At 38.2% G+C, this 22,248-nt stretch overlaps 1 protein-coding gene across 1 annotated transcript in view; it reads left to right on the forward strand.

Moving 5' to 3' along the window:
* The window catches only part of FN1 (fibronectin 1), a 75,259-nt gene that overhangs the window by 2,846 nt on the left and 50,165 nt on the right, over positions 1-22,248 (forward strand). The window contains exons 3-13 of the mRNA XM_011932358.1: positions 1-58; positions 1,422-1,553; positions 2,522-2,659; positions 5,338-5,496; positions 7,759-7,950; positions 8,725-8,904; positions 9,521-9,697; positions 10,800-10,952; positions 12,494-12,622; positions 14,190-14,333; positions 18,393-18,514. Coding sequence (XP_011787748.1) covers positions 1-58; positions 1,422-1,553; positions 2,522-2,659; positions 5,338-5,496; positions 7,759-7,950; positions 8,725-8,904; positions 9,521-9,697; positions 10,800-10,952; positions 12,494-12,622; positions 14,190-14,333; positions 18,393-18,514 — 1,584 coding nt within the window. The remainder of the gene's footprint in view (positions 59-1,421; positions 1,554-2,521; positions 2,660-5,337; positions 5,497-7,758; positions 7,951-8,724; positions 8,905-9,520; positions 9,698-10,799; positions 10,953-12,493; positions 12,623-14,189; positions 14,334-18,392; positions 18,515-22,248) is intronic.

Consider the following 22,248-nt stretch of genomic DNA (forward strand, 5'->3'; position numbering starts at 1 on the left):
ATCTGGGACTGTACCTGCATTGGGGCTGGGCGAGGGAGAATAAGCTGCACCATAGCAAGTAAGGAAGACATTGTGTAAAATAACACCGAAATATCAAATATGAATTTCTCTGTTACCATCATTGTCATTTTCTGTCATCCATGACTGGATATTCCTAACTTTGGGATTTGGCCCTGGTGACCAGGTACTCTTAAGTGGTCACCCAACTGGTTCCTGTGTTTCTTAAAGATGAGTATGAGCACAGATGGAATCAGCGTTTGATGTGTGTGCACTTATGAGTGTGTGTGCATTTATGAATGTGTGTGTTTGTGTACCTAGTAGAACCAAGAGACCTCTTGGGTTCCATTTCAATAAGACATGCTTAGGGGAGTTGCCCATTTTAAATCACCTGGACATCTTCAAGCTAGACAAATCCTGAGACTTTTCTGCCGTGACTGGGAAGGTGTTCATGAAGAGTGAACAAGCCATGTGTTGTCTGATCTTCTTGTTTGCAATGCAGAGACCTCTTACACCTCACAGAAACAGTCTAGTTTCTTGGTGACCAGTAGGTTGTACCCAGGAAGCAGATGTCCCTATTCCAAAGGATAATACAAAATTATTAACCCAATAGTGTTTGCTAAGAACTTTGGGAACCGGGTTGATTCTCATCAACTCCAGTTTAGCTAAGGCACTCTTTCCAGTATGATTCACTGAGTTACCAATAGATTCCATTAACATAGTATTTAAGTTTTTAGATCCGTTCTTTAAATGTAAATCATCTTAAAGAACTTCTATTCAAAAGAGTCCCATGTGAATAGGCCCAGTCAAGTTACCCCATACTTCATGTTAGGCTTTATCCAACTTTACAGGCAAATCGCAAGAGGCAAGGGTCCATAGTGTTTACAGTCTAGTTCAGCATTTGAATGTGCCATTGGGCTTAACACCTTAGAAAACTACCAGGATTTCCACACTTTATATGTATATGTCTGTTTGCTTTCCCCCAAAATGACATTTCTATCCTAGGGTAAAATACAGGCTCTCCATGCTCCCAAAAGCTGGAGTGCTATGCCTGCTGTGGCCTTTTCACTGAATTAGTCTCAGTCTTAGCCTGCTGTATGTGAGTGAAGACCAAGCCTCCCAGCCTTTCTTTTCTGCTTAGGACCCAATTTCCTGTGATCTCTCTGGGAAAGCAGGATTTTTGACCTCTTCCTTGCCATCCAGATTTCTCTGTGGTTTTCCATTGTGTTCTAAACAAGACACTTGATTGAATTGACTCCAAGTGACCAGACCTGTTAATGTTTCCCCTGTCTCTGATGGGAAAGCTGTTGTCTGTGTCTCTACTTTAGCCAACCTAAGTACCTACCATGGGTGGAACATGAGACCAAAAAAAGGAGAAAAATCTGTTCTGCCCTCTCCTAACATTTGTGTTGTATCTTCAACAGACCGCTGCCATGAAGGGGGTCAGTCCTACAAGATTGGTGACACCTGGAGGAGACCACATGAGACTGGTGGTTACATGTTAGAGTGTGTGTGTCTTGGTAATGGAAAAGGAGAATGGACCTGCAAGCCCATAGGTGTGTGAGTCTCAGGTCTGAGCCAGAGCTGGGATGCTTAGTTCTAATGTGGGGTTAGACCAGAATCACATCTACGTAGGTCACAGACCTGAATTCCAATGAAAACCAATAAAGAAATGGGAATTTTATTTGAAATAATTACTTATTATATAATCCATAGTCTTCTTACAGGAATCAGATCAAAAAGTACTGACTGCACATAGAAGTCTTAACTTTGCTTCAAAAGCATAGAGATTTAGAATGAAGTCATTTCTTTTACCTAATAACTGATCTCAGATTCCTCTTTGGTCAAGATATAATTTATTTAAAAGAAAAAAATGACACTTTGGACACATTTCTATATGGAATGTCCTGGACTGAAACATGAAATAGTGTGTGCTTGTCACACTCTGGTCATTTCTTTTCAAATTAAAACTTGTTGAGCTTCTTTGGGTCTCAGTCCTCAGTTGAATTCTGTAAGTATAAGCCTGAAAGTTTCTGGCTATAAATTTTACTCTGTTTATTTATCTTCTAATTTAGAGATTCTTGTCTTGTTTTGTATTGTTTTGCTTTCCAACATTTTAAAATAGCTTTTTTTTTTTTTCCATTGTATGTAGGCCACTCAAAATTCATAATTGGTCATTTATAATTGGAATTTTGCATATGTCGTCTCCCACAGACTAGTTATACACATAGATCCTTGCTACTGGAAATGCTGGTGGGAAGTTTGGGGCTCTCTGAAAATATGTAGTCCATGTACTTATTAGGAGAATGGAATTTCTGCCTGCCAACTCAGCTGGAGCTTTCTTTTGCCTTGGCTACTTACTGTGTGCTTAGATGCTGGGTGTGTCATTCTTTCTGAACAGAGTGCCACTTAAAAAAAATGTGGCTGAATTTTTGCTTACACACTACACTTTAAATTACAGGGAGCTTGCACAATTCAAAATAACCATTTTTTTTTCCTGTTTTTCTTCCAAATTTCCCTACAGCTGAGAAATGTTTTGATCATGCTGCTGGGACTTCCTATGTGGTTGGAGAAACCTGGGAGAAGCCCTACCAAGGCTGGATGATGGTAGATTGTACTTGCCTAGGAGAAGGCAGCGGACGCATCACTTGCACCTCTAGAAGTATGTTTTACATCCTTATGTTAAAGATTAAGCCAGGTATTGTTTTCTGGACTCCTAGAGAGACGGGTAATACTATGTCACTTAGAACCCATCCAGTATACCAGCATGCTTTGGTAACTTCTGGATGTCAAGAAAACTTTCATAACCAACTTATTCTGCATCTTCAGAGAAGACTACATAAATAGAAAAACATACCACTTCAATATTCAATCTTAGCTCACTGCCACTGACAAAGCGTTGAACAAAAGGTTTAGGTTTCCTTCTATGTTTGAAATTTAAATAAAGGCACATTCATAGGCTAAATTGATAAAGTTAAAAGCAATTTATCCCATAAATTAAATGACCTACTCTGGAGTTAAGGATATTGTCTCTGACCTAACGCATTTTGTTAGTGCTATAAAGAAACTGGCCTCTGGCATCTTTACTGCTCCTTCTAAGATTGTCTTGGGGTCTTAATTGTTGCCTTTGGGTTTCAAGGCTCCTTTTTTGATATTTTACACTAATAACAACTAGAGAGTTTGTTGAAGTAAAACAGCCATTAACTGCTGGTGTTGTGAATAAGTTTAAAATCAAATCCAAATAATTTGAACCTATTTTATTTATCTGGCTGAAAACATTTAACTACCTTAACATAGCCATCATCCAAATTCAAATTCTTTGCTAACAAAAAATAGGTCTCTCATGAAAAGTGGTAACAATTTTGACCAAAACTTTCCCAGAAACTTGCTGGTTTATTAGATATTTTGCATTTAAAATGTTACTGTGATCATCAGACTTCCAGGATCTTTGTGGCAATATTTTAGCTTAAGACAAATTAGATGTCTGATTCAAACCTTATCTATTATTTAGAACTCTTTAAATAGCAAGTTGGGAAAAGTTTCTCAAAGAGAAGTCATTTATTCCAGAAAATTTTATAAGCACTTACTTTGTTCAAGGTATTATAGGGGTGCAGATATGAATTGAACATTAGCCCAGCCTTTGAAGAGCACTTAGGGGGTCAGGGAGATGAGAAAGTCTTATACATATTTATCATCTGCAAAACACAATATTAAAAGTTTCAACAGAACTACTGAAAGTGGCACTATGGAGGTTCAGGGGATGATAACACTTTTAGCAGGGGAGTTGGGAAAAAGCTCTAATCAGTAATTATACCTTCATGCAAACTTATGTTCTTGTGGGAGATGAATGTGAGTGTGTATTTGTTTGAACCTACATCAACTGTTAGTTTTTTGTCTCTAACCCAGTAGTTGCAACAATATCTGATTCACAAAGAAATCAGATCCTCTATACTCACATCATGGCACAGAGCAAATCTGGATTATAATTTAAATAATCTATTTACCAGATAAATGAACACATAGACTAATGGTCATTTAGTTACAAATTATCATCTTACGTTGATCCCACTCTTCCATTGGAGGGCTAACACTGAATAATTTGGGGCTATTTTGCTAGTGATTTTTAAATACTGTAGGTGTTGGGGTATAGGGGAGGGGAAAATAACATTTTAGTAAAAGAAATTGTGCATCCTCTAAATTTTTTACATAACAAATGAAGAAAGAGATACTACCATCCTTCTATAGCTTCTTTGTAGCCATTGGTGAAGACCCTTTAAGACCTGCTTGCCTCCCCATTGTTTTAAGTTTTTGTTTGCTTGTTTGTTTGTTTGTTTGTTTTGAGACAGAGTCTCGCCCTGTTGCCAAGGCTGGAGGGCAGTGGCGTGGTCTCGGCTCATTGCAACCTCCACCTCCTGGGTTCAAGCGATTCTCCTGCCTCAGCTTCCCACATAGCTGGGATTACAGTGGCCCGCCACCATACCCGGCTAATTTTTTTTGTATTTTTAGTAGAGATGGGGGTTTCACCATGTTGCCCAGGCTGGTCTCGAACTCCTGACTGCAGGTGATCCACCCTCCTAAAGTACTAGGATTGCAGGCTGTGAGCTACCGCACTCAGCCAGTTTATAGTTTTCTAATGCAAGTTCCCTATTGAAAGGCAGGCCATCCCAGCACTTTGGGAGGCCGAGACGGGCGGATCACGAGGTCAGGAGATCGAGACCATCCTGGCTAACACGGTGAAACGCCGTCTCTTTTAAAAAATACAAAAAACTAGCCAGGCGAGGTGGCGGGCGCCTGTAGTCCCAGCTACTCGGGAGGCTGAAGCAGGAGAATGGCGTAAACCCGGGAGGCGGAGCTTGCAGTGAACTGAGATCCGGCCACTGCACCCCAGCCTGGGCGACAGAGCGAGACTCCATCTCAAAAAGAAAAAAAAAAAAGAAAGAAAGGCAGGCCATAGACAGTGATGACTAAGAAAAGTCCTGGAAGAGCCTGAGAAGGAAAAAGATGAAATATAATGCCAGAGAATGAAGTTAGCCAAAGGAACGGCATGAAAACAATGAATGAATGAATGAACGAATGAATGAGTGAATGAATGAACGAATGAATGACTATGTTATTTGACAGAGAGATGAAACTAGACTAAACCATTCAGCTCCCTTTCCATTGTAACAAATATAATTTCATCTTTCAGAAGTGTAATACCTCGCAGCACCAGAGCTGAATATGAACCTATTAGCAATAATAGATTACCAGGCATAGATAGCATTCCTTTTTTAAGATTGAATTGACCACTTGCCACTCTTGACCTGATGTATGTATTTATGTGCTTCCTTTGTGACACAGATAGATGCAACGATCAGGACACGAGGACGTCCTATAGAATTGGAGACACCTGGAGCAAGAAGGATAATCGAGGAAACCTGCTCCAGTGCATCTGCACAGGCAACGGCCGAGGAGAGTGGAAGTGTGAGAGGCACACCACTGTGCAGACCACATCGAGCGGTGAGGCACAGGACGAGCAGGGGCGGGAAATGGGGAAGCAGGTCAAGAAATATTTCTGCAAATCCGTCTTTCCTTTGACATGCCATTTGAGGATAATTTGTAGGGTTTCAGCGAATAACCTAAGATCATTTAACACATTATTGGTTGTTAAAAGTTTTTTTAATGTCAGGTTTTAACTTTTTGAGAAAAAAATGAAAATAATGCAAATAAATCTTAGGGGGAAAAAAGCCAGATTTATCGCCAAAAGATAAAACTGAGTTTTAAAGAATCCTATCATCATAAAATCTACCATGGATAGATCACACACACACACACACACACACACACACGCACACGCACGCACGCACATGTATTTTGAATATCCAAAGTTCATTTGAAAGGAAATGAGAGTTACAATTAATTATATGACTACTTGGTTCTTCCCTAGGAAAGAACAAAAAAAAGTACATTTGGGTTTTTTGTTGTTTTTTGTTTGTTTGTTTTTGAATGTGTACTTCCCTGTTCCAACACTGAGCTCTTTTTGTAGGGGAAACCATCCTTCATAGGTGGTTTCTATGCTCTGGCAAACTTTGTTACATTTTATAAAGTAATGCACAATCATTTTCTTCATGTATTGGCATTTGAAATTTTAGAAATTCAGAGAGGACCTAGAGATGGCCATGAAAGACATGCTATCCAAGCATTCTTTTTTAAAAAAACAAGTTTTAATCATTTTTGGCATAAGAACAAGATTTTTACATCACAAATGTTTCATAAAAATCTGAAGAGAGAAATATGGCCAACAAGAATGTGCACTCCTCTCATTATTTTTAATACATTTTGATCAACTTTTTACTATATGATGTGCCAGCATCGTTATATAGTGACTCAGCCATCCTTCAGTTAAAAATATTAATTGTTCTAATTTTTCTTCTTTTGATGAGTTTTTGTCTTGCTTTGGACACTTACAAAGGTGAACAAGATTAGATTTGATATCTTTGAGTTATCTGATTATCATTAATAAAATTGCTACTGACCAAAAAGAGTTATAAATGTCAATCTACCAAAATAGATTAAAAGAGTAGGTGGGAATTAAATGGTGATAAACACTCAGTAAATGTTAGCTATTTTTATGAATATTGCCAATACTGAAAAGACTCCATTGTTCAAAAAAGTTTGAAAAGCACTGGGTTAAACAAAATGGAACCTGCTCTGCAGAATCTGTATGTTCCTTTACATCATACTCTTCATGGTGGCGTGTAGGGGATGGGCGCCATGTCTCCCTAGTACGTTTGACCTTGGGATTCTTTGCCTGTGAACATCTTTGGGTTCTAGTGTTCAGCAGCATTTAGGGAGGCACTGAATTCAGTGTACCTTTGATCTAGCATCAACCCTGATTCTGTTCTGCGGTGGGCCCTGGCCTCCAAGAGAACAGATATCTAAAAGTTGAAAGAAAAAATCGACACATCCTATTGTATTGTTCTGAAAGGAAAGCTGTCTTAAGAGGATCAATTGGTTTTAGAAAAAGCACAACAGAATCGCAATAATACTGAGGAGAAATAAAATGTGGAAGGTGGAGGTGACCTCCAGAGAATCCAGGATAGCTGCCGAAGGCACCCTCTAATGAGCTCAGTTACATAGAAAAGCGAGATGTTGAAGGTATCTGCTGTATGGAGTGGCAGGATGATGTCTGTGATTTAGAAGTATAATCCTGGCCAGGTGTGGTGGCTCATGCCTATAATCCCAGCACTTTGGAAGGCCGAGGCGGGTGGATTACCTGAGGTCAGGAGTTCGAGACCAGCCTGGCCAACACGGCAAAACCCCATCTCTACTAAAAATACAGAAAAAGTCAGCCGGGCATAGTGGAATGTGCCTGTAATTCCAGCTACTCAGGAGGCTGTGGCAGGAGAATTGCTTGAACCCAGGAGGCAGACGTTGCAGTGAGCCGAGGTCACGCTATCGCACTCCAGCCTAGGCAACAGAGTGAGACTCCATCTCAAAAATAACCCCACAAAACAAAAAACAAAACAAACAGAAATATAATCCCAGTAGCCCCAATTGAGTTGGAGGATGGAGACCACTTGGTAGACACTTGTGGATTATTTCCTAGACTAAATACAAAAGCAACTGCTGAATAAGGGACTTTTTTTTCCCCCAGTCCCAGGCCAGTAATGACATGGATTTCAGAGTGATCTCTGTGAGATCCTAAAGATCCTAACTGTAGAAAAGAGTGAATTATCTTCTCTCACCCAGTTCTGTGACCTTTCCTTCTCATGCCATTAGGATCTGGCCCCTTCACCGATGTTCGTGCAGCTGTTTACCAACCGCAGCCTCACCCCCAGCCTGCCCCCTATGGCCACTGTGTCACAGACAGTGGTGTGGTCTACTCTGTGGGGATGCAGTGGCTGAAGACACAAGGAAATAAGCAAATGCTTTGCATGTGCCTGGGCAACGGAGTCAGCTGCCAAGAGACAGGTATGCATTATCTTTTTGAAGAATAGGACTGATGACTTTATTATTTAGTTTTTGAAGGACAATACATTCATTCAATGTGAAACAATAAAACAAACAAGAGAAGGTTGTAATCTTTACCACCCTGTGATAACAATCAGGGTTGGCATTTGAAACATTTTCTTCCAAACTTTTTAATTTATATATTTTCTTTCTGGTGATGGGCATCATGGGTAAAGATTGTATTATCTTTATTTGTCTAAAGTGTTGTTACAAGAGAGCTGCTTTCTGAATGATCATCAAAATTTTATATTCTAAATCTCAATTTTCAGCAGCTTTGTGATGTAAACATCTTCCGATAACCTAATATATGTATTCTGGGCTACAAATGTGGTAGTAACTATGGCAATAAAAATTGGTACACAATTCTCCCCCAGAATAGCCTTATATATTAATTTTTATGGCATAGATATAGTCATAAATATTATCCCAACATCCTTAAGCAGCATCCTTAATTGACCTGTATAAATATAGCTTTACAAATAGAGAAACTGAGGCATGGCAGCAGAACTGGTCATGAAGGATATCAGCAGAAGAACTCAGGTGTCGCTCTACCCACAGCAGACGTGGATTCCTGAGTAACGCATTTAGACTGAAATTAACGAGATGATCATCTATACTCATACCTTCTTCCTTTGAGGGCACAAGCTCAGTATCTCATCGAAGCCATAAATAAGCAGTTGCTGGTGGGAGATAAAGCATCTCTGTTTACTGACACTCCTTTGATTATGATTGTAGCTGTAACCCAGACTTATGGTGGCAACTCAAATGGAGAGCCATGTGTCTTACCATTCACCTACAACGGCAGGACGTTCTACTCCTGCACCACAGAAGGGCGACAGGACGGACATCTTTGGTGCAGCACAACTTCGAATTATGAGCAGGACCAGAAATATTCTTTCTGCACAGACCATACTGGTGAGTGTCCCAAGGGGGAGCCACGGAAGTGAAAAATAACTCACTTTCATGCCCTATTTTTATTTGCCAGCATTCTAGCCATTTATTTTGAGGCTGCCCAAGAAGCATCGCTTTTGTTAAGTTTGGACTCAAGAGATAACACAGCTCACATAACAGCTGAGGATTCTTCCATCTTCCCCAGTACTGCTGGGAAATGACACCAAGGGAATAGCCTTCCAGTTCATTTGATTTAACACATTGGGATTATGATGTGATTAAAGATACTTGTATTTTGGAATCAGTAGATGATCCCACAGGGCTGAGGAATACACAGGATGAATATTTTAATGCCTTAGCTTATTTTCCAGTTAAAACAATGTTTTATTCAAAGCTATCATTTAATCTTTTGTGGGGGGTGCAGGGGAAATGACAGTGAAAATGGGATTTAAATCTGTTTTGAACGTGAAGGTAAATATGCTAAGAAGCTTAGAACTATATTATCAGATATTTTTTATTCTGAAATAGACTCTCTGAGAATTAGCTGCAGAAACCTGGTTCTCTCAGACCAGTAATTCTGTGTACATTGGAAAGCGCAGCGGTAATCCTTTCCTTCCTTGTTGTGTATTGTTCCTGGCAGTTTTGGTTCAGACTCGAGGAGGAAATTCCAATGGTGCCTTGTGCCACTTCCCCTTCCTATACAACAACCACAATTACACTGATTGCACTTCTGAGGGCAGGAGAGACAACATGAAGTGGTGTGGGACCACACAGAACTATGATGCTGACCAGAAGTTTGGATTCTGCCCCATGGCTGGTAAGATGAAGCCCTTGTGGGTTGTCTTGTTTGACAACTATTTAGGGAATAGAGACTAAAGACGAGTGTCCAGTTTACTCCTATTTCATTCATTAAGACAATTTTGAGACAACAGAAAACTTCATGTGAAATGTGTGTGTGTGTGTGTGTGTGTATGTGTGTGATGTTACATCATATACATAAGGATTGGGAAGAATAATCAGATAATTATATAATTTTTAAACCTCATTGACATGATTTAATGTCAAAAGTATAATTACTTATTTGTAAGGCTGGAAATATGAATTTGCACAGGTTTGTCTTTGTAAAGAGCACACAACTGAGTAGCTTACAACATTTAATATATATATGATGGCTTTAGTCACAGAGCTACAATATTGACACATGGTTGTGGTTTGATGGCATAAGCTCTATCACTTATTAAAGAGTGCCAAAGTGACTAAAACTCAGTGTTTTCTAACAGGTAGGGAATCTCGCTCTTTTTTTTTAAGGTCTCCAGTTTGTATAGATGGCAAACAAATGGAAACCAATATCTTTTACTTGTTTTCAGATTTCAAGAACCCCATAGATTCCCCTTGGTTTTCCAGTTGTAGAACCAAGAGCTTGTGCAATAGGCACTGTCAAGAGTGACTATGAGACAAAGAAACTGCTTACAATTTTATTTCTTTATTTCAACAAAAGAAAATGTTGAGTTTAGAAGAAAAAACCACTTTTGCTTGAAATTCTATATCCAAACACATAGTTGTTATTTGATCCAGAATAAATTGGAACTGGGAAATGTTATGAAGCAGTAGTTAAATCCAGGCTTCTAGAATAGCATGAACCCTTTGTGTGAATGTGTGGGTATTATCTTAGTTTAACATCCCCTAACCCTTCCTGTAACTATTTTCTATGACATCATGTTTGGACTACGTTTTCTGCCTCCAGAGCTCAAAAATTCTACCCCTTCACCTGACAGCCCTTAGATTTCTTGGATGCACACAAAGCTTCTTCCCCAGTGAGAATTCTTGGGATGACCAAACTGAAGTGATCCTATTGCACACATACCTGTTTAGACCTTGTGATCATTTATCAAGTGCCTTTCTCATCCATTTCCAAACAGCCCATGAGGAAATCTGCACAACCAATGAAGGGGTCATGTACCGCATTGGAGATCAGTGGGATAAGCAGCATGACATGGGCCACATGATGAGGTGCACGTGTGTTGGGAACGGTCGTGGGGAATGGACATGCATTGCCTACTCGCAGCTTCGAGGTACGCTGGCTGATTAATGAAAACATTTGAGATGGCAAAAGGTACAGAGAGGGAGACTTTTTTTAGTGAAAACTTGCACTTTGCCACAAGTAGGGGAAGAAATATTCAATGCCACTTCATTCATTAGTCTACCATGCTTGGTAAGATAAGCCTTTCAGGCTTATCTTAGCCTGCTAAGACAAGCTGGCACAGCAATGCTAATGTTCTGAAACATTCCTAGGATGTAAGTACTTAGGCTGAGCCAAAAAGATGACTTCAAAAGTAAGAATGAAACATTTGCTCCATTCAGCTTTAGGCTATGCCACTGGATTCATGTCTAGAAAAGACAGGATAATTTCTGTAAAGAAATAAAGACCTTGCTATTCTAAAATCAGATCCTTGCAGATCTAAATTTCAGGAGACAAATACATAGGGGACTAACTTTCCTTGTTCAGATTAGTTTTTCTCCTTTGCACCCAGCTGTATAATATGAGGAAGTATTGACTTATTTAAAGTGTTTTAGTTTTCCATTTCTTTGATTTGAAAAGTAATAGTTAGGGAGAACTCTGAGCTATTAATAATCTGTGTGGCTAGTGTGTAGATATTGGTCTGAATTTGTTCTCCTTTTGTGGTGTCCAGTGGGTAACACCATCCAGGAGTAATAATTACATGTGGTGTTGCAGAGCTGAAAGAGACCTTAATAACACATACAGACCTCACTCTATAGACCAAGAAGCTGAGACCCAAAAAGGAAAAAGTAATTTTCTCAGGATCTCTCAAAGAGTGAGCAACAGTTGGCCTAATTTATTTTAGCATTATGTATACTGTTGACATTTTATTTCCCAAATCTATATATCTCCACCCCTTCCCCCTGTTCCATAGACCAGACCACTACATCATGCTGGGTGTTAGATAAATATGTTTCATCTTCTTATTTATCCTAACAAGCAGATATTTAAAGGAAATTACCAACTAAGCAAGAAATTTTCAGAAAGTAAGATGTGTATTTGTTCAAATATTGGCTTTTCACAGGAAAGTGTATTTTACTACTTTTTTTTTTTTTTTTTTTGAGAGGGAGTCTCGCTCTGTCACCCAGGCTGGAATGCAGTGGCGTGATCTCACTCCCAGCTCTGTCTCCCGGGTTCATGCCATTCTCTGTAGTAGCTGGGACTATGGGCGCCCGCCACCACGCCCAGCTAGTATTTTTAGTAGAGAAGGGTTTCACCGTGTTAGCCAGGACGGTCTCCACCTCCTGACCTCATGATCCGCCCACCTCAGCCTCCCAAAGTGCTGGGATTACAGGCGTGAGCCACCGCACCTGGCCATATTCTTTACTTGAGCATGCTGTAACCTCTGCAACAGTTACAGATTTTGGAGAGAAAAAAAAATTTTTTGGCAAAAATTGTATTAAAAAGGTTATTCTATGCTTGTAGAAAAGTTATTTTAGTGGAAGGTGTTGATAATTAAGCAGAGGTAGCTGTGTGCTTTGAGAAGCATACCTTTTTTCTTTCATCAATGGAACTTTAAAAATTTTCTCACTCACCCACCTATTTCCTCAACAGATCAGTGCATTGTTGATGACATCACTTACAATGTGAATGACACATTCCACAAGCGTCATGAAGAGGGACACATGCTGAACTGTACATGCTTCGGTCAGGGTCGAGGCAGATGGAAGTGTGATCCCGTCGGTGAGTAACCCCATTTCCCTAGATGAGTTTGCACAGGCGGAATGGTGAGCAAGTTTCAGATGAGAAAAGCTATGTGAAATCACGTGACTGAAGTTGGCTCCAGGCTTTGATCAGTTGCTTGCAAAGAGCTTTGTAAAGTCTTCTCTCTAATACTGAACCAAAATATCTTGATATTGGTAGTCATCTGGTTTTTGCTGAATTTGATGACAAATTTAGGCTTATTTTAATTGAATGGAATTTATTCTTTGGTTTAGAATCATAAAGATAATCCATGCTATGAAAAGTATTGTTTCCTTTTTTTTTTTCTTGAGAGAGAGAGTTTCGCTCTTGTTGCCCAGGCTGGAGTGCAATGGCAGTCTCGGCTGACTGCAACCTCCACTTCCTGGATTCAAGCAATTCTCCTGCCTCAGCCTCCCGAGTAGCTGGGATTACAGGCATGCGCCACCAGGCCCAGCTAATTTTGTATTTTTAGTAGAGAAGGGGTTTCTCCATGTTGGTCAGGCTGCTCTCAAACTCTCTTCCTTACCAGCAGTGCAACAGCATGAGCAAAGGGTTGTACCAGTAAATATCACCCACCAAAATACTCTAGGATTTTTTTGGCTGCCCTTCAAAATAGAACTAAGCAAATAGTGAAGGTTGAGCCTTAAAAGAGCTGTGTTACCAGCACGACAAAATATAAGGTAATCCATTACTATTTTTTTTTACCAAAAGAGACTGGTTGCTAACTAAGAAAACAAACTGGTAACACCAGTTTGTTTAGCGTGAGATTGCCAGAACTGAGAGAGAAGCCTGAGAGGTTTTCTTAGAAGCTGCTCAGCAAGTACTCATAGTTAAAGTCTAGCTCTGTCATTTAAATGTCAAATTAGTTTCTTTAAATTTTGAAGAAGGAAAATGAAATTATTGCAGATTTTTGTCTTGCTATTCAAATGTTAAGCCAGTTACATTAATATGGGTAAAATAATATCTAATATTTAATATTAATATGTAGATTATCAATACACACTGAAATCTAAATCTTTACATTTTTTTTTTTTTGAGGCGGAGTCTCGCTCTGTCGCCCGGACTGGAGTGCAGTGGCCGGATCTCAGCTCACTGCAAGCTCCGCCTCCCGGGTTTAGGCCATTCTCGTGCCTCAGCCTCCCGAGTAGCTGGGACTACAGGCGCCCGCCACCTCGCCCAGCTAGTTTTTGTATTTTTAGTAGAGACGGGGTTTCACCGTGTTAGCCAGGATGGTCTCGATCTCCTGACCTTGTGATCCACCCGTCTCGGCCTCCCAAAGTGCTGGGATTACAGGCTTGAGCCACCGCGCCCGGCCACTAAATCTTTACATTTTTATTTAGAAATATTACCCTTTAGAAAACTATTCCTCCTAATAGGTACTTTTTTTTAAAATTACAAATTGTCCTATAAGGTAAAGAATGTGAACAAAATACTTTTTTAACTGCATATATGTGTAAGGACAGTTGCAAATTTCTATTCAAACTAAATGTATGCTCTAGCATCCTGAAATTAAGTTCATAGTTTTAAGTCTTCAAGGCTGTTTATCTTTTCCTTGTGTGTATTTTAGACCAATGCCAGGATTCAGAAACTGGGACATTTTATCAAATTGGAGATTCATGGGAGAAGTATGTGCATGGTGTCAGATACCAGTGCTACTGCTATGGCCGTGGCATTGGGGAGTGGCATTGCCAACCTTTACAGACCTATCCAAGTAAGTAGCTCTATTACTGCAAGTCGAGAACTGCCAATTGGGTTATAACAACAGGGCAGTGATTATTTATTCTCTCATGCCTAAGTTGGGGGTCTCCCCTCTTTCCCACCCTTTTCTCCTATTATTATCTAATAATTGAATTTTTTATTAAAACAACTTTTCTCTCTTCCTCTGTCAAGTAAAAGGTAGAGAAGGCTATGAAGATGTGCCTGTCTATAATTTTACTTCTTAACATTGTAAAATATTCTATTAGGTTAAGACACTCTGGCTGATTTCATCTTATATCCATACATGGAAATAAAAACCACCAAGTGAGTTATGCTGGGAGTAAAGGTTTGGGGTGTTATATTATGTTAACAGAGAAGCTGCGTAGAGAGATGGCATGAAATGCAACCTAGGGTACGTGTTCATTCAACATGTCATCTAAGCTCCCTTTGTATCAAACTTCTCATTTGTTTGATCAGTTGCGGCCAGGAACACAGTATGTTGGGCCAAGAGTTGAGTAACTTGGTCAACTCTCTGTCCACACAGTTCAAACACCCTCAAATGTTTATTGCTGAGTTTTTCCAGGTCACAAAGACATCATGCCTAGCTGTAGGTGTAATTAATTCATTTGGGGGAAAAATTGCATTTAAATATTCACTGAGTGATAATAATAAAACATGTTACTAAAACATGAAAGGCTAATTAAAAGGCATCAGTTATTTGAGCAACTGCTGAGTTGCAAAGTCTCCAAAGTCTTCACTAATGTTTGACTTAAAATATGGCCTACATTCAGAATAAAAGAGTTTCAGGGTGTCAGAATCTGCATGCGACAGAAATTGAAATTAAATTAACTCTGTAATAAGAGATTCACGGTGACAGAGAACAAGCTATGGGAACAACTTGGCCAAAGGTAGTGTTAGCCAAGCCTCACTCCTCCATTTCCTCATCTGTAATATGGGGAGATTGTAGCTGATTACCTTTAAAGTTCCATCCTAAATACTAAACATCCAGATGCACCTTTTCTAGGAACTTGGAAGATTCTGCTTTTCCCAACTCTCAGACACTGTCAGTGCTGGGGAAGGTGACTTTGCTTTTGAAGGCTTATAGCACAGATTGATCAACCTCCTAAATTGTATTTCTTGGAGGATTTGGGTGTAGGAATCACTTAATGTTTTGTAACTTAATATATGCTTGCTGGAAGCATTTAGGTGGACATGTTAGAGATAAAATCCGGAAAGGAAGGAATCCTTGAGTTATTGGAGTTTTACATGTTGACCTTACTCCTACTCTTTAAAAAGGAGAACAGCAAGAGCCCACTGAGCACAGAGGCGATTTTGGAGGGAAGAGATTGGCATTTGACCTCAGATACGCTCTTTGGTGCTTATCTGTATCTCCGGTTTGCTCAGTGGCCTAGCATGTAGGGCTTTAAGAGTGTGGTGAGAATAAAGGAACAACAGATTACCAATAGATTGTCTCTGAGTTCTGCCCTGTTTGTTCCTCCTACAGAGAACTTGGTAGAGTTGTTCAAATTAGCAAAAGATAAGAGACATTTGGTTTGTCAATAAGCAACTAGAAAAGCACAGATCTCAGCAAAATAAATAGAGAAAAAAAGGACTGAGTCAAAAAATCATAAATGTTTAACTTCTCCAAGGACACTACTATTGGAAATTACTCATTTAGACTTTATTTTAAACTAATTTTAAAAGTGTAGACATTATACTATCTCCTTTTTTTGGTATCATCTCAACCATTTTATTGTTAAGTTTATTCATATTGAATAAGAGAGGGAGTAAAGATTTCACAATGGCAATAGCTAGTATATGCCAACTAAGTTAATTTAAAAAGTTATACCAACTACCAGTAGCAAAAGGATTGTCAAAAATTTAAATCTAAATAATGTAAAAAATGTCATAATTTTTAACTTTTCTGTCTTCAAAGGATACATAATATAAGCTAGAGTAATTATATGTAGTATAAGCTAGTATAGAGGAATTTAATTGATCTAAGAAATAACTGACACAAAGTCTCTTTACTTCCTGAACAAAAACATGCTAAATTCCATGGCTGTTCAGTCCATTTCCTTTAAAGGTGGGCTATGGCACAAGGTTAAATTTTAAAACGTAGAATTTCAGACCTGTGCTTGAAATCTTATGAAAGCAAAAGGGACCCGTAGTTTTGCTCCACTTTGGTTGGGGTAAAAACCATTGCAGTACCCTTTTTCTTTCCTTTCCCTGCCCGTTTTTATCCTCCTCCTTGTGTCCTTGTGGATGTAGAAATATGATTAGGCTTAGAGGTGAACAGTAAAGGTCATTTATGTTGCTTTTTTAAAACTTAGTAGACATTTAACCATTATAAGCTTTCCCCCCTCAAAATCATGACTGACAAAACTAAATAAAATGTGTATCAGATGTCTCTTTATAGAGGAAATTGTAGTAGGATTTCTTTAAAGGATCAATATTTAAATAACCGTATGCCAATTATCATAAATAATTAAGGACATGATATTCCTAGCTTTCCTGATTTACATGGAAGTACGTTAGTCACATCTCCAAAATTTTTCTTGAATAGTTGTCTTTAAAAATGTGTTTCCCTTTGTAAGGATCTTCATAAACAGAAGGGGTAATTCAAACAGGGGCATGGAATTGACTTAGGCCAATTGATTAAAACAAACATCCTATGTGTTCTGTGAAATGCATACAACTTTAAAATGAAAAACTGATAATATTATGCATTCTGGTATTTTGGTATTCATGTGGCTGGGAAATATGTGCATTAAATGGAATTACGATTCAAAGTATTTGTTAATCTTCAACCAACCTGGAATTGTTACTGGTGTGGAAGTGAGCATATTGTTCTAGAGTTTCTGAATCTACATGGATATCCAAGTTATACGTTTTTTCTGCTACAGAAAGCTTTGTTTTCAAAGAGAATTTAACAGCTTAGATAATAAAGCTTGAAAATCAATGTAGTTTTTCCTAGAAGCTTTCAGAAAACTTAAATCCGTTAATAATCTGGTGAAGTGCTTTATTACACATGCAAAATTTTGCTCTGTTTGACAGAGTGTCAGTTAAAAATTCTTGAAAAGGTTATTATAAGACATGATTTTTATTTCTAGTAATTTAAACATTGACTGACATCATAAAGATAGTGTTTTAAGAAAAGATAGTTTTCTATTCTGCAAGCATAAATTTTCTAGCTATTTCATTATTATCTTAAATGAGTTAACACTATTTAGAAATTGATGCTACTTCCCTTATTTTCCTTTTTTTTAGACAAAAGAACCAAAACCATACTTTAAATTTTGTTGATAGCAGTGATATACATCAAGATGTAGAAATATGGAATTTAGTATATACTTCATAAAGTCATTTCTGTTGACAACTGATTTTGGAAAAAAAATAAGTTTAATCACTTAATAATTTGATGGATCAATGGTGTGATTTGGGAATACACTTCTTGAATAAAAATAAAACTAGATGTTTTTTCCAAACTGATAGATTGCTTAGACTGATGAGAAATAAAACTAGGTCTTTAATTATTACCTTTGCCTATTTGTCTAAGATTCTACCCCCATTTAGAAATGTGTTTGTTTTACATCATCTCATATGGCCTTTGGAATGTTGTTTCCTTCTTAGGTAGTAGATTCATTCTTGATGAAAACCTTCCAAAATTAGAATTTGCTTTAAAAGAGGCTCAATACAATAAGTAAATGAAGTTTGCATTCTCTATTACATAATTTTTATAGGATCGTTTCACAATTTTCTCACAATTCTTACTTTGATAATAGAGAAAATAAAAGCAAGCCAAGAGACGTTATTTTAAAAATGTATTTTATTTGCTATAAACAACTACGATTTGCATTTCTCATGTGAAGAACAGTAATTATCAGCTAAAAATGGATTTGCTGCATTGATTTTCAACGTAAATATTTAAAAGGTTAACTAATCCCAGATAATTTTACTATACTCACATTTAACGACAAGCAAAGCTGTTTGTAATGATGACTGTCCACGTACACAGTTTTAAGTTGGAGTGAATATCTAAGATAATTAAGTGTTACATTTTCATTTTCAGGCTCAAGTGGTCCTGTCGAAGTATTTATCACTGAGACTCCGAGTCAGCCCAACTCTCACCCCATCCAGTGGAATGCACCACAGCCATCTCACATTTCCAAGTACATTCTCAGGTGGAGGCCTGTGAGTATCCCACCCAGAAACCTTGGATACTGAGTCTCCTGACCTTATCAAATTCTGATGGTTTCTTTTTTTCCCAGCTTTTGAGCCAACAAGTCTGATTAACTATTCCTATAGCCTTTATTATATTTGCTTAGTGAACAAACAATATGTGCTCAATTAAATTGACTTGTAGACTGAGGGGATTTTGGTTTTGGTTTTAGGTTTTGTTTTTTTTTTTTGCAGTGGGGGGGTGCTGGTATTTGGAAGAATTTAGCTCTTTATGTTAGAGAAATCTTTTTTGCAAGGACTTAGAACTCATAATGCTTAAAATTGTTCTTGGCCAATGCGGGAAGAGAATCTAAGGTTTTTATATGTCTTGCAACCTCATCAAAGGAAAATTACTGGTGTCATTTTCATAATTTGAAAAAAAAATAGCCAAATTAATATTTTTTTGATTCACTTTTAAAGTGATCATTTTTAAAATTTTACCTTTGACCCACTGAATTTATTTAGATAGAAGGAAAAGAGATGATGGGAGGGAAGTTTAGATGAAGGATGACAGTTGGTTTATTTAAACAGTAGCCCTGTGATTTCCTAATGAGAAGTGACTAGAAATTGAAGAAACCAAATAAGGAGGATATTGGTCTATTTAGTTTTAGTTTCTCTTACTCTCTCAAGCCTTCCCTGTTTAACTCCAAAGTTCATGGCTCATAATTTGAGAAACACTGTTTTAAACATAGAAGAAAAAAATATCCACTTTAAATCATAGCTATTGAATTCCACAATTAAAAACAAACAAATTTGACCAACAAAGGCAGTTAAATTTAAGCTCTTCAGGAAAAATTTAAACTGTTAAAATTATTCTTTTTCTAAATTCCTAAAGCAGAGGGACAGAATTTTTCAGATTTAAAAGGGCCTCCTAGGTGCCCAGAAAAATTAGCAGAAAGAACCACGTCTAGACACATCTTTGATGTGTCAGAGTTCCAAGGATAAAAAGAAACTTTTAAAGTCTTCTATACTCAGCCAGGTTATCAATCAAATATGAGGGCAAAATAATATTTTCAGACAGATTTTTGGTAGTTTATTTTCCATACATCCTTTTCCTTAAGAGTATTTGTAGATACACTCCAGAAAAACAAGAGTGAAATAAGAAGGAGGTTGTAGGGTCCAGCAAACAGTGCTTCCAAATCAGACCCCTGATAGTGGTGGAAAACTTTGCAATGCAATAACTGCATAGCTGGCTTAGAGGGCAACCAATACAGATGGAACAGAAAGATGAGGATGGGATTGAGGGATCAGGGATTGAGGTCTCCAAGAATAAAGAGGGACTTCACAGAAAAAGCAGGCTTGGGGATAATTAATCACAGGGGCAAATAATGCAGTTAAAATAATGACATGACAATCAGGTGGAGGAATGTATAATAAACCCAAATGTGGTCGGGTGCAGTGGCTCACACCTGTAATCCCAGCACTTTGGGAGGCCAAGGCAGGCAGATTACCTGAGGTCAGGAGTTTGAGACCAGCTTGGCCAACATGGCGAAACCCCGTCTCTACTAAAAATACAAAAATTAGCCAGGCATGGGGGTGCATGCCTGTAGTCCCAGCTCCTTAGGAGCTGAGGCAGGAGAATCGCTTGAACCCAAGACGCAAAGGTTGCAGGGAGTTGAGCCGAGATCGCGCCATTGTACTCTAGCCTGGGCCAGAGAGCAAGAAAGTCTGTCTCAAAAAAACCCCAAATGTATTATAAGGCAATAATTCCTATATAAAGCAAACTAAAATGCAGCAATATTAAGGTATAAAAACAAAGAGAGGAAAAATTCCATTGAACCTTGATACTGGAAACTTTGATCCACCCAGTAGTCATGATGTTAGACTCATTAAAAAGAATATATTTCTAATGCTTGATGCGATCGGTCTATAGATGCATCATGGAAACTTGGTTGCACAAAAACAAAATAAAAAGTAAACGTTTACATGAAAAAATGGTGGATATGGAAGGTGGAGAAGAGAGGAGGTAATAGCTTTGTCTTTCAAAGTAGAGAATCAAGAGAGATGGTACCAAAAGCTGATGAAGTTAAAAAAAAATAGATACTTAATACTTTAAATTACAAATATAAACACAAGAACAACAAATATAATGATACAAATGTCAGACCCTGAGAATGTCCATGATTCTGGAAGGAAAAGGGTGGTATTATTGAGCTAAATCCTCAACTTTGTCTGGGCACGGTGGCTCACATGTATAATCCCAGCACTTTAGGAGGCTGAAGCCAGTGGATTACTTGAGCCCAGGAGTTTGAGACTAGCCTGAGCAACATGCCTATACCCCAGCTCTACAAAAACATATAAAAATTAGCCGAGCATGGTGGCATGCACCTGTAGTCCCAGCTACTTGGGAGGCTGAGGCGGGAGGCTTGCTTGAGCTTGAGAGGCAGAAGTTGCAGTGAGCCAAGACGGCACCACTGCACTCCAGCCTGGGAGACAGAGCAAGACCCTGTGTCCACATAAATAAATATATAAATAAATCCTCAAGTCTCATATTAAAGAGTCTGTAAATATGACTTATTGTTGACAAACGAAAAAAAATAGAGGTGTAAGCATGTTGTCTACATGGAGGCAAGACCAGAAGAATAGAAAATGGAAACAGATTCTCTTAGAGAGGGGAATCATGTCTTTCTCATTGGCTCAGCATAGTCTCCCTTGAGTCTAGAATGGTTCAGCACCTGGCACACTGCTTAACAAATGGTGAATGAAAAAACAACAAAAAAAAGTCATCCTTTTTCTTCTTTCACCCTATGTCCATAATCTGGCCATTTGCAGAAGCTGATATCCAGTGATCTAAGTCAACAGCATAAGTGCATCCAACACGTTCTAGTCTCTCATCTTCTTATTACATCACTAATTTTATTTACTTTAAAATTAAGGCTATCCAAAGTATTATGTGAGACCATTGCAGTGGGAGACACTTAAAAGGAGATATAAAATGTATGTTGAATTGGAAAGTCTTCAAAGAGCAGCAATGACAAATTTTTTGAGATTTTTAACAATACATAAATTCAGGGATTTTTTTAATGGATGCCGCCTGAGACTTTATTTTCTCTTATTTTCTTCTAATAACTAACCAAACAAGCTCACATTGAAAAATGATTTGTTACTAAATTTGAGCTAATTGCAGTGACTGATTACAAATTTTTTCCACAGTGTATTTGAGTTAAAATTTCACTGTGAAGAGTACTACGATCACTCTTGCTTATTCCAGAAATATAAATGGACACCTGAGTGTTTGAATTATTGAGTAACTGGTTGACTGGGTAATTTTAAAAAATCACTGGGCATAAAAAACATATTTTGACTTATATTAGTTTAGAATATTTACACTTGAAAGTGTCTCATCTTGTCTGAAGTAAGGGTATTTCTTTCATACATATTTTATTGCACTGAGTTTTGTGACCCATGGCATATTAATGAAGCTGAACAGGATGTGAAATATAAACTGGGAGCAAAAGATTAAATAAACCAAAATTGCATTTTTTCTGCAGTCTTGTCCAAAATTGGGTAACCACTTCTGATGGGGTAGCTCCTATCCAAGAATGAGTCACAAAACCAGACTTGTTGAACGTGGTATGTGATGGCCCCAGGAACTGAGTCACAAAGCAACATTCTGCCTTTGTGTTTTCAGGGCAAGAAACTTGAATTGTATCCCACTGAGTTAAAAGATAGAATATATGGCATTGGTATTTCTGTACTTCAGAGAG

This window comes from Colobus angolensis, unplaced genomic scaffold (assembly GCF_000951035.1).
Source record: "Colobus angolensis palliatus isolate OR3802 unplaced genomic scaffold, Cang.pa_1.0 Scaffold95, whole genome shotgun sequence".
NCBI lineage: Eukaryota > Metazoa > Chordata > Mammalia > Primates > Cercopithecidae > Colobus > Colobus angolensis.